This window comes from Hevea brasiliensis, chromosome 14 (genome assembly GCF_030052815.1).
Source record: "Hevea brasiliensis isolate MT/VB/25A 57/8 chromosome 14, ASM3005281v1, whole genome shotgun sequence".
NCBI lineage: Eukaryota > Viridiplantae > Streptophyta > Magnoliopsida > Malpighiales > Euphorbiaceae > Hevea > Hevea brasiliensis.
The window spans coordinates 34,052,018-34,066,802 of NC_079506.1; the positions used below are offsets into that span (position 1 = coordinate 34,052,018).

Consider the following 14,785-nt stretch of genomic DNA (forward strand, 5'->3'; position numbering starts at 1 on the left):
TCCTTTTTTCCCTTAACTCTAAAATAAAATGATAGGAAATGTGTGAATTAAAAATATAAGTAAAAAGAAAGAGAGGAAAAAATTTTAAAATTCATATAATAATATTAGATATATTATTTATTATTTTTTTATCAACATTAAATTTATTAAAATTAATAAAAATATTAAAATTATTGAATATATTAATAAAATTAAAATGCTAAAATTGATAATAAAATAAAAAATTTAAATTACTTTTTACCAATTGGTGAGTTAATTGTTGTCGCTAATATTTTAACGATAGAAACTTTGTCGCTAAATACTTTAACATACTAATTTTATAATATTTTATATTGTCTCTAATAACTTTAGTGATAAAATGTTTGTCACTTAATAATTTCATTTTTCAATATTACATTAATTAATAAAATTAAAATATTATTATTTTAATAATAATTCTATTTATATTAAAAATATATTATAATTCATAATATAGTAGTTCTATAATTCATTAAAAATTATTTAATTTATTTTAATAAAATTAATAAGTAAATAAATATATATATATTTAATTAAATAAAATTTAGTATAAACTACATATTAAAATCAAAATTTTAAGTCTTTAATTGAATTCAAGTAAATGAACCATATTATTGATCATATATTTAAAACCTCTTTTTTTAATTGTTTATATTAATAAAATATAACTTTAATCAAACTTAAAATTTATTTTTATACATAAACAAATTTTATTCATTTCATTTTCAATTAAAATAAAATAAATAATTTTATATTCTAAAATTATTGTTTAATATAATAAATTAAAAAATAATTTATATTGAAAACTTTAATAAAATTATTATAATTGCATTTCAATTTTAACTAATTTATATAAATAGAATAAAAATAAAATAATTTAGGTAAATAGAATAAACCATCACCAATTTTATAATTTTAATAAAATCAACTAAAAGCAAAATAAAGTTAAAAAAGTGCTTAGAATTTTTTTTAATTAATTAGTTCTATTTTCAAATTAATTTTATTCTTTACATCAACAAAATAATATAATTTATAGATATATTAAAAATTTTTAGAAAAATACTATTCATAAAATTATTTAGCCTTTATTTGGATAATTAATTGATTAAAATAAAAAAATTAATTTTATATTAAAATATAAAAATCATAATATTAAATTTAAATGCTCGTTCATTTTAAATTTTTATCTGTTTATATAAATTTTCTATTATTATTTATTGGCTAAATGATTAAAAAAATTAAAATTTTTATAAATTTCTTTAATTTTAGTCAAACATTTTAATTTTATTGATTTAATCTTAAATTTTGACATTAGTTTAAATTTTAATAATTAGTCTAATTGAATTACTTAATTAGCAAAAGCAATTCAAATATTTACATGCATTATTAATATTAGCTTATTTTTTATTTTTATATCAATTTTAATAGTTATTATGAAATTGATATAAAATGTTATTTTAATTAACTTATATATCGTTTTAAAAATTATAATTACATATATTTTGATTTTATTACTTGTTCATACTTTATAATTAACTTATTTTGTTCCTTTTTTTCCCTTAAATCTAAAATAAAATGATAGGAAATATGTGAATTAAAAATATAAGTAAAAAGAAAGAGAGGAAAAAATTTTAAAATTCAGATAATAATATTAGATATATTATTTATTATTTTTTTATCAACATTAAATTTATTAAAATTAATAAAAATATTAAAATTATTGAATATATTAATAGAATTAAAAGGCTAAAATTCATAATAAAATAAAAATTTTGAATTACTTTTTATCAATTGGTGAGTTAATTATTTTTTAAATTAAAAGCAGTTGAAAAAGTTTCTGATTAAATTGATATAATTAAATTTTTTTACCAAAATTGATAATTAACAAAAAAGTTTTGGTTTTTTTTTATCTTTTAATCTTATTTAATTATATAAATATATGAGTATTTAGAGCTATACTGAAAAGTAAACTTAATATATGATATATAATTATAACAATGTATTTTTAAATTATGTATTATATAATTTAACTTTCATCGATATATTTATCATATATACTTTTTTGTTTTAAATACTTGAATTTTTAAAATTTTTAATTATATATATTAATAAATAATAAAAATTAGTTCAATCATAAATTTAACTTTTTAATTATAGCATTACATTTTTTTCTAATAATTAATTAATGAATATAAAAATATGAATGTAAGAATTTACAAAATGAACAAATTATTTTATAATTTTTAATTTACAATAAAAAATATTAACATATTAAAATATTAATCTTGTTATAATTCTTATTTCAAAAAATACTTACATAAATAAAAATCGTAACTCATAAACACTTTTATTAATAGTAAATAGTAATATGTAATTTAAAGGCTTAATATTTAAAATTTTATTTTTGAAATTTTTATAATTATAGCTAATCTTTTTAACTATTTTAGCATAGTTTAAAAATTTTTTTTAATATATAATCAAAATTGAATTAAATCAGTTAATGAAATATAACTTTGATTATTAGTTTCTCTTTTAGTTATAATTTTGTTTATCAATTTATTTTAATTTTTAATGCTTATTAAAAATAATTCATGTTAAATCAACATATAAAACTAAAGATATAGAAAAAAGACATTATAATTTTTATCAAATGGTAATTATTATTCTAATATTTTTTTTTATTTTTAGTATTTAAATTCAATTATTACTTATTTATATTTTATTTATTTGATTTTATTTGTACTTATATTGAAGTAATAATCTTTGATCTTATAATCATATACGAAAAATTATTAAAAAATTATATGAAAATAAATTAAATCACAAATAATGGGTATAAATAATGTACATAGCACATTTAAAAAACTAGTAATCATAAAAGCACATATCTAAGTTTAAAGGTGTATATATCTACAGAAATTTAAATGTTTAAGAGAGAGGTTTTTAAAAAATGCGTAAAAATTAGTACATAGAGGTGAATACTGACGCAAGGAAAGAGAGTAACAATAATGAATAAATATCTTAGTGTTAAAATTGAATATTCATATTTTAAAGGTTCAAAATTCAAAAACTAGTAAAAGAGATAGAAAGGGAGAGAGGTAGAGAGTAACAATAATGGATGGAGAACTTAGTGTTAGACTTAAATTTTAATCTCTTAAAAGAACTAGTCAAATAGATGGAGGAATGGAATGAGAGATATAAAGTTATAGTAATAGTTGGATAGTTTAGTGTAATTTAATCTTTTAAAGGTTTAAAATTCAGAGGGGTTGGAGGGGGATGTTACATAGAGAGAAAGTAATAAAAATGACTATCAATTTAGCAATTGATTCATAATTAGTTGTTATTTACAATTGAAACGACTAAAATCAATTGCTAATAGCAATCAATTATTGCAATCAATTGTGAATTAGTTGTTAAATTATAGAAGCAATTAAAAACCTCTATAATTTAGCAATCGATTTGTGAATCAATTGCTAATAGCAATCGATTTGTGAATTTAGTGCTATTAGAAACCGATTTGTGAATTTGGTGCTATTAGCAACCGATTTTTAAATCGGTTGCTAATTATATATTTAAGGTTTTTCTAATATTGATTTGCAACCGATTTAGCAACAAATTATATTTTGGTTGCTAATTAGCAACTAACATGAATCGGTTGCTAAATTTTTTATAAATAACAATTTTATTTAAAAAAAGATCAAAATCATAAGTTAGTTGCAAAATCGATTACAAATAGCAACCGATTTCAGTTGGTTGCAAAAATCGGTTGCAAATCTGCTTGTCTTTTGTAGTGATTGAGTTTTTCAAAAATACCTTTAAAGTTTGCATAAATTTAAAATTTCTAATTTTAGAATTCATATAAATTTAAAATTCTCAATCCTACTTATACTTAACTTCAATTAAATATAAAATTTTATTAGAAATAATTAATCAAAATAAAAAAATAATAAGTGAAAAAATAAAATTATATTATTAATCTATAATCTGTGGTGATGAAAATTCGTTATTAATTATTTTTAGCGACAATATATCAATGCTAATACTTTCAGCAATGAGAAGCTATTTTATGCAAAGATGTTATTAATACTTTTTAGCAATGCCTTATCTATCGCTAATACTTTCGATAATGAAAAATAATTCTATATAAATTCGTTGTCAATAATTTTTAGAGACAAATTATCCATCGCTAATACTTTTAGTAATGAGCTATTCAATACAAATTCATCGCTAATAATTTTTAGCCACGACTTATCTATGGCTAAATATGTAAGTACCTTCAATTTCTAATATTAGTAATAAATAACTTTTATATTTACACACTCTATTTTGGTATAATAAGATTCAAATTTAATTAATTTTACCTTATAATTGGTTTTTTTTTTTCTTCACTATATTTTTTAATTTTTTTTCTCAAATGGGCATTTATATATATTAGAATTAAAAAAAAAACTCTTAACTGTATAAATACTATAGTCAAAGAGAATGATTTAAAACAAAATATAGAAAGTAAATGTGTAAAAAATTTAAAAATACAAATCAATTTTAATTAGTAGTGAAATATAGTCATGGTCATTTATTGTTATGATAATGAATGACTATATTTAATTAGTTATTGAATATAAATATATTATAATTGGATTATATCATATATGAAAAATTAAAAAAAAATACATGAAAATAAATTAAATAACAAGTAATGAATATAAACAATATGTATTGTACGTATCAAAAAAAAAAAAACTAGTGTCTATAATTTTAGCTTATGGCTCTTCAAAACAAGCGCGCACACACAGGTATATATATATATATATATATATATATATATATATATATTATTTTTATAATTATAGAGATGCAAAAAAAATGTATTATAATATAACTTTTTAATATAATATGTAATTGAGAAAATTATTGAGTATTATTAAATAAAAATTCATTGCTATCTAAAAAGAAAATTGAAATTAAAATCTCACATAACTGATCTTTTTAGATATGAAAATTTAAAAAAAATTATAAATCAATTTGAGTTTTGTTATAAATTACAAGTTGGTTACAATATTTTTTATAAGAATTTATTTAATCTCTTAGATTAGATTTCATCAATAGGATAATCCCTCTATTTATTTTTTATATGTAAATAATTATTTATTTTCATATTTAAAATAGTAAATCCTTATGCATTGATAAAAAACTGAAGTATAATGTGGTTGGCTTGCATAATTAATTTGGGCAAATGAAACGGGAAAGTGATTTGGGTAATTGATTTGGGAAATCAATTTTGGTTACTTATTTTGGATTTCATGTAAATGTAGGGTACCTATTGTGATTTCTTCAGGTGGCATGATGAAAGATTCAATGATTATCTTGTAAAGATTTTTAATAAGATGAAAAAGGATGTTGCAGACCTGAAACATGAGCTAGAACAAGTTAGTGGTAATTGAGGATAGAGGAGTTAATTGACAAGTGTTGCCTTTGATGAGATTAAGCCCTTGAAGAAGGAGTTGAAGGCAAGTGAAGAAAAGTGCAAGTCATGGAAAAAGAGTTGTTCTTATTATAAGCTATGTTTCTGTGCCTCTAGAGAAATGTTAATGTTTGTAATTTCAACTCAAAAGAGTTGAAAGTGAGAAGGCTGTTATGATGCTTATAGGCATATTGGTTCATTCTAACATTTTTAGAAGATTATGATATATGGTCCATTCTGCACTTTTTTATAAAGATTATGGTCCATTCTGCATTTTAAGCAATATTTGGTTTAATTTTTAACTTAGGTTCAATATGCACATTTTGTACAATTTGCACATTTTGTACAATCTGTAAATTTTTTCATTATACTAATCTAGTAACCAAAATTTATAATTCTTGCTACATTAACAACCTAATTCCTACTTCATTAACTTATAATTAATCATAAAAAAGTACAATATTTGTAATTCTTACCAACTTAATCTATCTAATTACAGGATATCTAAAACCAAAATGTGCTATAAAAACCAACATTCGACAAATGCTACTACAGAACTCAAGTTTAACACAACAATTAAGCCACCAAAACCAAACACACTGCTACGATTAAAATGAACATTCTTCCACAAAATGTGCATCTTCTCATACCTCCTTCCTTCTTCTCTACTTCATGGTCATTTAGCCTTAATAGCAGACCAAGAATCACATTCTTCGAATGCTCTGGCACAGTGGGCTCAAACCAAGAGAAATAACCACATGCCATAGAAGCCTTCACCTTGCAAAAAGAAAAAAATCACATTGCAATGACCAAATTATAATAAAAAAAAAAAATCATAGTATACCATTATATACTCACCTCATAATATCTACAATTGAAAAAACTTCTCCCAGGATTCAAGCGTGTCCAAGAAACCTTCAACGTTGCTGTTTCTTCATAATGGCAGATCGAATACACAAAATTCATATGGTTTGACTCCATTATTCAACAAAGTCCCTAATTTTCACAATTTCTTAATTTCACAGAACTAGGGTTTGTATGAATAATGTAAATTTCAATAACGAATCAAAAGATCAATGAGACTAACTTTCTTACGGGTGTAAAATCGCTCACCAAAGAAAAGGAATCAAAGAAAAAAATTATAATAATGTGAGGATGAAGATATGCAACACGAATGATTTATCTCTAACATAGAAACGACTATCTTTTTCATACCCAAGTGCCAACTAGCCATTAGAGATGCCACGTCAGCAACACAAAGCCTCCTCAATTGCTTCCCATCGCATGCAATCATGCATTGTGCTAACTGTACAAATTTGGATTTAATTATTAAGTATTTTGTAAGTTTAGGTGTGTGATAGGTAAAATTTTTAATTTAGGTGTGTGTTAGGCAAAAAGTGAAAAGTACAAGTGTGTAATGATGTATTTGGCCATGAATAGTTAGTTAATGTATTGCATGATTGAATGATTATCAAATGTGAATGAGAACAAAAAAAAGAAGTTCAAAAACTTTCAAAATTTTCTGTAGTATCTATTAGCCTTTCCCTAATAGTGAATACCAAAAGATTTTATAATTGAAGAAAAGGAAGATGAGAGCAAATTGAGGTATTAGAATTTAACACAATGGGGAGTGCAAGTTTCATTTCACTGTGCTTCAAGTGAAAATGCTGATAAACTATAACAGTCAACAGTATGAAACTTTGAATGGCAATCCATTGAAATCCAAGGGATAGCTAAATTTCAATGCATGCTTTGGATATTAGAAACATATATCGGATTTAATACTTGAAAATTTGTGTATTGCTAGAGAGAGAAAAAAATGATTCCATTATCAAAATATATTTATTATTTATTGGCTTGGATTTTTGTGTTTTTAATGATAATATCTAGGCTATGTTTGGTATAATATAATCGTAACTACATTATATATTTAATTATGTTGTTTGATAACACAAAAAAATTTGATGTAATAAAATAATAATTACATAATATAATTAATTATATTTAAAATAATGTAATGATCATTACATATAAAATGGATGTAATTATGATTATTTGTTTTTAAATTTTTTTTATTTATTATCAACAATACCACCACCACAAGTATATGGCCGCTACTTCTATTATCACCACTTCCTTACCCTATCACCACTACTACCACCATCACCACTACCACCATTACCATCATTATCACCACCACAACCACCACGCCCTTGTTACCATCATTACTATCACCACGCCATCAATTGACCACTGTTATTACTTGACCAATGCTATCACCATTTAGTCATTGCCACCTCTACCACAACTTGACCTCTACCACCACCATAACCTCACCTTGCCACTACTTCACTTTGCTACAACCATCACCTAACCACCGTTGTCGTTACCCCCATTGCCACTTAACCATCACCACCATTTTTCTATCAATCACTGTAACCACTATCACTTATTATTAACATTATAAATAAAATAAATTTTAAAATCAAAATTATAATTATATTATATTACTTATATTTTTATTTTGCAACCAAACATAGTAATGTAATGATAATTACATTATATTATAACATTGATTGTATTACATAATTGATTGTATTGCATTACATTAAACTCTACTAAACATAACCTAAATTCATTGGTATTTACATGTTTATTAATGGATTGGTTTGTACTTTTTTTTATTTGATTAAAGCACATTCAAGTCAGCAATCCTTAATTTATATTTTTGGAAGAGAAAAACTTTTTAATGAATTAATTTTTTTATATCATATTATAATTCAAAAATTATGTAAAATGAAGTTTGGCTCGCTAATACTATATTTGAGAGGATGTTTATAAAGGAAAGATATGGGCTTTTAAAGTAATATATTTATTTGGGAGTAAGGTTTTTTTTCAAAGAAAACAAGGCTTTTGAAAGTTTCAAAATTTCTAAAATCCTCACTTTCAATCTACTAAATTTGTGTGTATTTAGGAGATTTTCATAGCTTACCTTGCATTGCCTTAAAAAGACTTCCATTTACTCTATCTAAACATACTGTAAAGAAATTTTCTAATGCCACTACTACTTTTGAGATAAGCTCCTATTTTTAACTTCATAGTTTTGAAATTGAATGTAATACCATTAACAATACCATTAAATTAGAGTTTATTCATTATGTTGTATCCAACTATCCATTATTAAAATTAATTTAAATCCATATATATATATTAATATTAATTTATAAAATAAAAATCCTTTAATTTAATTTATTATTAAAAAAAATCATTCTCACGCAACTCTCGCCAAAATTTGGATGAATCTGCCATTGTTACCTGCCTAACTAGCTCTAATTTTATTAAAATAAAAATAAAACTAACAAGGTTGTGTAGTCTCTCTCTCTCTAAGCCTCTTCAATACCTAATACACTCAATTATGCTCCCTGAAACAGTTTATTATTACTATTATTATTCTTATTATTATTATTCTTATTATTATTATTATTATTTCAAATAAATTACAATTAAGTCCTTGAAATTTTACAAAACCCACATACTAATCCATTATGTAAGTTTGGCAATGATTTGATCTTTCAATTTTATTTTTGTTAACAAATCGATCCTCACATTTTACTTTTATTAATAAATTGATCATTATCACCAATGAATTTTAAGGACCAATTTGTTAATAAAAGTAAAGTGTGAGGACTCAATTGTTAATGAAAATAAAATTTAAGGACCAAATCATTACCAACTTACACCAAGAATTAATCTATGAGTTTTGTTAAACTTCAGGGACACAGTTGTAATTTACCCTATTATTTTTTTCATTCGACACTCTGCGAATCCAACCTCAATAAGCTGCAGATTTTATCATATAGCACGTTTAGTTTTACATTACAAGTACAACAATCGTAGTATGCTCGCAAAATGGTGACCAGAAAAGAAAAGAATGGCCTCATCTATATGATTTGTCATCACGGTGCTACACTAAGTCTCAAATTGCTTGCCTTCAAAAGTCTGCCCAAAGCTCCAATCCTTGGGAGCAACATTGTAAGAGGTAATTGTGATTCCATCACTACTAGTGACCTCAAATGAGAGAGGTTGATTCTTTAAATCAGCATTGATATGCCAGTTCTGGCCCCAGTTTCTACCCATTTGAAGCCAACCTGTTCTTGAACCTTTAATCTTCACCGCAGTTACATCACCTGCACCTGCAACATTGCCGATCATCACTGAAATGAAGATACCAGCTCCAGAGACAGTAAAGCGAATTCCTCCTTCCTTTCTGCATTTGATTCTGTTCAACAAATTCACATTTCAGCGAAAGAGAATCACTTCAGCAGATCATGGCTTCCAAGTCAATAGACTTTACATTCAAATCAATAAGAAACAATCTCTCACACATGTACACGTGCATGCAGACCCATACGAATCCTTGAGCAAATCTCCTAATCCACAAACTTAGACCAATTGAGGTGTCTACAGTTAATTGCTTTAAGCAGAAAATGTCGCCTAGGATAACTAAACTCTTGTCTTCGATAAGTTGCCCAAATTTAAATTATTGGTCAAACTTAGCAAATGACATGGGCATGTTCTAAAATAGAATGTTAATGAGTTGCAAACAAATAATGCAAAGCAATAAAAGCTGTTATTATGTAAAAGTACACTGTTTGTAAACTGCTTTGTACCATTTCCTAAACAAGGAGATTTGAAATAGCAACAAATAGAATTGTCAAGAATCATAAGTCCGGTTTTAATAGATAGCTTGAACCAGCTAAGAATCAATATGGTCCAAGGTGAAGAGAAAGGAAAAAGTAAAAGCATGAATATCAGGACTTGGGGCATTCATGCTTCAGTGTCAAATATGGCATGAAATTCATGTAACCCCCAAAATTGGAAGAAACTAATGATTCAATTATTGTTCACTCAAAAATTTTTTTTCCTTTTTTTTTTTTGTTAATTTGAGATATTGATTCTTAATTTCCCACCATATCCTCATTATCTACGTCCAAAACAGGTTGCCAATTTATAAGGTAAACCAATCATTGGCCATATTTGATATTCCTCCACTGAAAATAAAATAGAGAACCTGATTTGATATTCTTTACTTTCCCTCAAGGTCCTCTTTCTTTTTTACCCCCAACATTTGAAGGCACCTTCTAGGTGAGTAAACTGTTGAAACTAGTATTTGAAGATTTTTTTTTCTTTTCTTTTTATTATTTCAATCATTACATAGAGATGTCTAGAACCAAACTTTTTTCTTTTTTTAAAAAAAGCAAAGTAGCAAACATCTGTATCATGCATAATGCATTATAATGAAAGTCCTTTTACTTCTTTTAATAAATGATTGATCGGCTGTCTCTCACTATCTATTTACCTTATGCTATATGTTTACTATTTCTTTTCATCAAATAATGGAAGACTTCTACTTCTTTTAATAATGATTGATGGGCTGTCTCCCACTCTTTATTTAGTTTGTTCCATATTTACTATTCTTTTTCATCTAATAATAAACCAAAAGCAGAACGGTGAAGAGCATAGGAATTCAAGCAAAATTTTTGCCCATGCACCGAGTTTAAATGTACAGTGACTCTATAAAATGTCTATAATGAGTTTACACATTACCATACACATAAATAGGAGCATATTTCTTACACTAGATCTACATGCAGCATCACTCCTGTAAAATGACTATTATGCAAATTAGATCCACCCATATGGCCCACATACGTGAGCCATGGTCCCTAAAAATCCAATTCAGGGAAGATAATTATGGATTTCAAAGCCTAATAGTTAGTGCTGGGCTAACAAGAAGCAGGCGCATGCCATGGTGTAAGTTAGCAAGCTAACTTGCATATGTTAGCATGAAAATATACAAAGAAAAGTACCATAAGACACATAATATATATATATATATATACACACACATACACACACACACGCATACAATCTCACATGAATGAAAATGAACATCAAAGAAAAAATGAAATGAAAGGAGGTGAATATGTACCTCCGGTACTGTACAGGCATGTTACCGGCCTTCCAGATGGCTATCTTCTCATAGGACTCGATGGGAAGGACGAAGTGTTTGTTTGGTGGGTTACAGTGGCCTCCACCATCAGCAGTGAACCCATAATTGGGAGCACAAAAATTAGTAACCGTCACAATGACAGAAGTGCCAGGGATGCACCACCGCAGGTCTTCCACACACCGCAACTCAAAGCATGCACCACAGATCTGGCCCCGCTCAAACAAAGCCTCGCTGAGCCCCACCGTGGCCAGGCCATACCCTGCTTTCCCTAAATCTCCATAACCACAGGCACCACCAACAGAGTCGCGAGGGTCGGAGGCAGCATAGTATGTGGCATGTGCAGAATGCCAATCAGAGAGGGAGGAGGAAAGTGGTGGAGAAGAGGAGGAGGAGGTGTGGGAAGTGGCAGGTAATGAAAATGTGAAGAAGAAGAAAGGTAGCAAGAGAGAGTGAATGGGGTTTAGTGGAGGTGGCGGTGACATTTTTTTCTTTTGAAAGGGGGTAACCACGAAATTTAAACTGCCCTCATATCTTTACTACCATCTGCATACTACCTGAATCCTCCAATTTTTTTTTAATTAATTTTTCGGTAAATATTTATTGAGAATATTGTATATGGGGTCAGATATCTGAAACCTAATCCAGAACAATCTTTAAAAAAATCTGTTAAAGCCAATAAATTTTTTCTTAAAAAAAAACTATTAAATTCAAGAAAATTCAAAAAATCCAGCAGCACACCTCAAAAACTTCACACCATTGCTATCAATTGATGACATCTTGAACCAACCTAAACACAAGTTAAAAGTGATCAATTATCAATCAAGAAAGAAATTTAAGATCAAATGTACACAGCAACAACAGCAAGGAATCCTCCAGTGTAATTCAAAAAGAAGGAGTATATACACATATTTGGTTCTTCTCCCATTACTTCATTATTATTATTGCTGTTTTTCTTGTTTCTTTGATGTAGTACAGCAATAATCATTTGTAAACAAGAACTTCTTACCTTTAAAACTTAATTAATAACAGAGAGAGACCAATGTGCAAATGCTAAATATTTTGATTTTGACTTGCAATTCTAAGTAGATGCAGGAAACATTACTCATTTCACATGCAGAGATATTCAAACTCATGATACAACAAGGGATATAAAATAATAGGAATTTAGAAGTCTTGGACATTTAGAAAGTTTAAAAATTTTAAAACTATCAGAAATTCAGAAATACAGCAAGGAGATATATTCAAACTCATGCCATAGTAACCTTCTCAAGTAACAAATTACTAGAGATTTACAGAATCACACCCCAGAAATATAAATAAAAAAAAGCCAAGAAATTATAGAAACACCATAAATAAAATGCAAACTAAGAAGAACAAACATAAAGAAGTTTATCTCTATTGCAATAAATTCAACAGCAACTAGCAAACCAGAAAGATGAATCAGCACACTAAATTTAGAGTTAGTTTTCACACAATACGAAAATCACCAACTGCCCTAATTTTTTTCACGAGTCATAAATAATTGTAAAATATGGAAATTAGCATTTGAAATACCTAGAAAATTCCTGAGAAATTTGGAAAATCCGAAAATTTCATTAGATCACCAAAAATTTAAAATTAAAAAGTTCTGATAATTCAGGATGCTTAAGATCAGTGGAATGTGTAATTATTTTTGTTTTAAGAATAAAAAAGACACATCAAACTTAAGATCAGTGGAATATCACTAATGTAAATAATTATTAAATAAAAGAATAATAAACAGACAGAAATCCTTAACCCATCCCAAAAGAGTAACAGAAAAGGAGGATATGAATGTACTGCTTATTTGAAATAAGCAAAAGAGATCATGGGCAGTATGCTATTCTCAGTACAGTAGTTCTGAGACCTTATTTTTCATTTTCCTAGAGCAATAGATGTAAAGACAAAGAGACATTAGTTCCTCTAGAACAATAAATGAAATTTCCAGGTTCTTCCAGAGCAGCAATAACCAAAGATCTAAACAAAGTTACTAGAGCAAGTATCTGGTAATTGTAATAGCATTTTACATAGCTAGCACACAAACAATTGGCATTTTAACAGCAAAAGAAACTATGCAACAGTCCCAACTCCATGAGCATTAACCAATCAGCTTCAAAACAACACTCAGTTGAAAGCTTTTAGATTTGAATGAAGTTGGTGTACAGACCCAAACATGCAGATATTTGAATTGAAATGAGGAGATGATACTCTCAAGCATGAAATTTCCAGGTTCAGAAACAGCATAAAAAGAAAATTCTTCTCTAGCTTAATAATTTTGGAAATGGGATGGTTTTGAAAAAGAAACAACTAGTTTCTAAGAGATCAAAACTAATAATAATGGGATCTTGCTATTTTAACTTCGGAATCCATGAATATGATGGCTGCTCATAAATGACAAGCATTTAAGATTAGAAAATTGAAGAAGAAGAAGCTTTTAAAAGTAATACCTGGTAAACCTGTTTGCATCAAACGAGAGAGAGAGAGAGAGAGAGAGAGAGAGAGAGTGGCTGATGGAATCTTACGCCAAAATGGTACAAACCAAAAACAAGGTTTGTTATGGCCTATTGGTTTTCCCCAATTACTCTAAAACTACGCCGTTCTTTAGTCTTTTCTATCTCAGAAATTTTTTTCAACTCAATCATGTACGATTTCATTAAAGATTTGACTTTTTTCGCTCTATTTTAACATACAGTGTATCCAGCGTACAATATAAATAGATTGATTAATTAATTAATTTATTTATAATAAATTTTTAAATTTTAAATTAAATTTATAAATTAAAAAAAATAAATTAAAGATATGATTTTTTTTTATTATTTATAAATTTTATATTTATAAATTAATTTGATAAAATGTTTTATTATGTTATTTTTATTTAATTTTTAAAATTTTATTATAATTTTTTATTTAATTTTTTTTATTTTAATAATAAATATATTTATAAATTATTTTTTTATTAAACACATCAATTAATTATCAATCATTTATAAATATTTTAATTAAACGTATAATTATTTAAAATTTTAAATATTTATAAATTTAAATTAATTTATAAGCTTAATTTTTATTAATTAAACTAAATACTTTCTTATTATAAGTTTAAAAACAATGAGAATACACGTACAATAAGAGCAACAAAACGAAAAGAAATGAATAGTGGAACTTCCAAATATTTAGAGATCTGAGATGTATTGATGTTAATGATAGTTCATTATTTCAATGAGTTATTTTTTAATAGAAGAATATTATAAAACACTTGCTTGAATTCTTTATGC

General features: G+C 25.9%; 1 protein-coding gene across 3 annotated transcripts; it reads right to left on the minus strand.

The window, feature by feature from the left end:
* Positions 1 to 9,304: 9,304 nt before the first annotated feature.
* Positions 9,305 to 14,075, minus strand: LOC110633414 (expansin-A13). 3 transcript variants are annotated; one of them, XM_021782000.2, is made up of 4 exons: positions 13,958 to 14,075; positions 12,231 to 12,279; positions 11,472 to 12,046; positions 9,305 to 9,758 (listed from the first exon to the last, which is right to left on the minus strand). In XM_021782000.2, the coding sequence occupies exons 3-4, from the start codon at positions 11,972 to 11,974 to the stop codon at positions 9,449 to 9,451; spliced, it is 813 nt and encodes a 270-aa protein (XP_021637692.2). In that variant the 5' UTR covers positions 11,975 to 12,046; positions 12,231 to 12,279; positions 13,958 to 14,075; the 3' UTR covers positions 9,305 to 9,448. The 3 variants fall into 3 exon arrangements, with proteins under 3 accessions (XP_021637692.2, XP_021637693.2, XP_057991124.1); XM_021782001.2 differs by lacking the exon at positions 13,958 to 14,075 and adding an exon at positions 13,678 to 13,903; XM_058135141.1 differs by lacking the exon at positions 13,958 to 14,075 and adding an exon at positions 13,678 to 13,903 and having other exon boundaries at positions 11,472 to 12,279.
* Between the last annotated feature and the right edge of the window lie 710 nt (positions 14,076 to 14,785).